A 2500-nucleotide genomic window follows, 5' to 3' on the forward strand; every position below is an offset into this window, starting at 1 on the left:
AGTGTATATGTGTGTGTGTGTGTATATATGCGTGTGAGTGTATATATATGTGTGTGTGTGTGTATATATGCGTGTGAGTGTATATATATATGTGTGTGTGTGTGTGTGTATATATGCGTGTGAGTGTATATATGTGTGTGTGTGTGTGTGTGTGTGTGTGTGTGTATATATGCGTGTGAGTGTATATATGTGTGTGTGTGTGTATATATGCGTGTGAGTGTATATATATGTGTGTGTGTGTGTGTGTGTATATATGCGTGTGAGTGTATATATATGTGTGTGTGTGTGTGTGTGTATATATGCGTGTGAGTGTATATATATGTGTGTGTGTGTATATATATATGTGTGTGTGTGTATATATGCGTGTGAGTGTATATATGTGTGTGTGTGTGTCAGCCACCTGCTTCATGGCCGCCTCCCCTATCTTGTGGGCGTGTCTCCGGAGGTTCTCCAGGAAGTCGTTGAGCTGCGTCATGGCCGTGTCACGGGTGTGGAGGCGGAGCCTGGGGATGTTATCGGCCATGATGGAGCAGAAGCGGAACCTCCCAGCCCTGGGGAGACATGTGACCTGCAGCTGCTCCAGCGTGCGCAGGGCGGGGTAGTACCTGCAGGGGGCGCCAGAGAGATCAGCTACAACACACACACACACCGACATCACACACACTCGCTAACATCGCACAGGGAAAACACACGCATGGACAGATAAAAACATGCGGGCGCATATAGAGACACACACACACACACACTGAAACACAGGAACGAAAAAAACACACAACCCACACAGGCATTGCTCAACACGCACACACATAAGGCTGGGCGATAACAGTTTGTATTGATTTATCAAAGTAATAAATTCCCTCAATAAAGATATCGTAACATGAATTCATTTTTTATAATGTTGATAAAGATTAATTAGGAACAGCAGTCCATTTAATTTCTGTGATGCAGCAGGAAGTTGCAGAGAAACGGTAGCCTACGTACACTCGCTAAAATATACTGACTGGGAACCTCGAGTGGAGTAGCTAATGCTAACCGCAGAAAATGAGTCTTATTGCCGAAAACCGTGGCAGCAATAGCCATGGTGAGGGAGCAACTTCCAATGAAGAAATGATTGATAAGAGGGTTCATCTTCTTCAGTTATTTGGAAGTGGTTTGGCTTTTTGAAATCCAACATAGAGCAGAGCAATGTTCGGTGCAAATTGTGTAGTAAACAAACAGGTGGCTACCAAGTCTGGTAATACGACAAACCTTTTTTACCAGCTGAAGCAAAATCACTTGTTGGAAAACATGCAGAAAGTGTGAGTTGTACCAAGGTTTACCAAGGTATTGATAAAAAGCAAGTTTTTAAAAAGCTTAAGTTACTTGACCCCAGGTACGTGCTCCCTGGCAGCAAACATTTCTCTCACACCGCGCTGCCTAAACTTTATGCCGAGTGTAGGGAAAAAGTTGAGGAAGAGACTTATGTAGCTACTACTACGGATCTGTGGTCTATTGTCTTAATTATCGTTATCGAATGGAAATATAAATATAGATAATTTTTTACCCATATCGCCGAGCCCTACACACACACACACGCACACACACACACACACGCGGATCAGTCACATTTGGCCGACCTTCTACAGCTCTGCTCTGGCCCAACGTCAGGATGGAGGGAATGAGGAAAACACACAAACAAATGACAATTTATGGGACCAGAGAGAGAGAGAGAGACATAGAGAGAGAGAGAGAGAGAGAGAGAGAGAGACATAGAGAGAGAGGGGAGGGGAGAGAGGAGAGAGCGAGAGAGAGGGGGGGAGAGAGAGCATGGCGGCTAGAGAGAGCAAAAAACGGTAGGAGAGAGGAGAGAGAGGATAGAGAGAGGAGAGAGAGAGGGGAGAGAGAGGATAGAGAGAGGATAGAGAGAGGGGAGAGAGAGGATAGAGAGAGGATAGAGAGAGGATAGAGAGAGGAGAGAGAGAGGATAGAGAGAGGAGAGAGAGAGGATAGAGAGAGGGGAGAGAGAGGATAGAGAGAGGAGAGAGAGGATAGAGAGAGGAGAGAGAGAGGATAGAGAGAGGGGAGAGAGAGGATAGGGAGAGGATAGAGGGAGGGATAGAGAGAGGGTAGAACAATAACTAAAAGGAGAGAAAGGGTGAAAGAGACAAGATAGAGAAAGAGGGAAATACCGTACATTTCTGAAAATAAGCCACAGTTTGTAGTGTTTTCTTGTGCGGCTTATATTTCGAAGCTGCTTATAGTCCGGTTTTTGAACAAAAAAGTGGCTTTGTCTCCAGATCTCTACAGACTGTGCAGCTAATTTAACTTCAAATGTAATTTAAATTCAACTTAGGTAGTGTAACCGAGTTGTTTGTAGGTTTGTTTTAGATATAATTGTATATGATCGTGTGGACAATAAGATACAGACACGGTCTCTTTTCATAACTTTTTAAAACAGCCATGTCTGTTGTCACATAGAAAGGTCTGCTACAGTACGCCATCCTCAGGATTTGCAAGCTAG

At 44.2% G+C, this 2500-nt stretch overlaps 1 protein-coding gene across 5 annotated transcripts in view; it reads right to left on the bottom strand.

The window, feature by feature from the left end:
* Positions 1–2500, bottom strand: part of exoc6b (exocyst complex component 6B) — a 39610-nt gene that overhangs the window by 30639 nt on the left and 6471 nt on the right. For all 5 annotated transcript variants that reach the window (XM_084691323.1, XM_084691325.1, XM_084691324.1 and 2 more), the window contains exon 6: positions 401–605. In XM_084691323.1, coding sequence (XP_084547449.1) covers positions 401–605 — 205 coding nt within the window. The remainder of the gene's footprint in view (positions 1–400; positions 606–2500) is intronic.

The sequence above is a fragment of the Hypomesus nipponensis genome, chromosome 25 (assembly GCF_054491055.1).
Source record: "Hypomesus nipponensis isolate SF chromosome 25, ASM5449105v1, whole genome shotgun sequence".
Lineage (NCBI taxonomy): Eukaryota > Metazoa > Chordata > Actinopteri > Osmeriformes > Osmeridae > Hypomesus > Hypomesus nipponensis.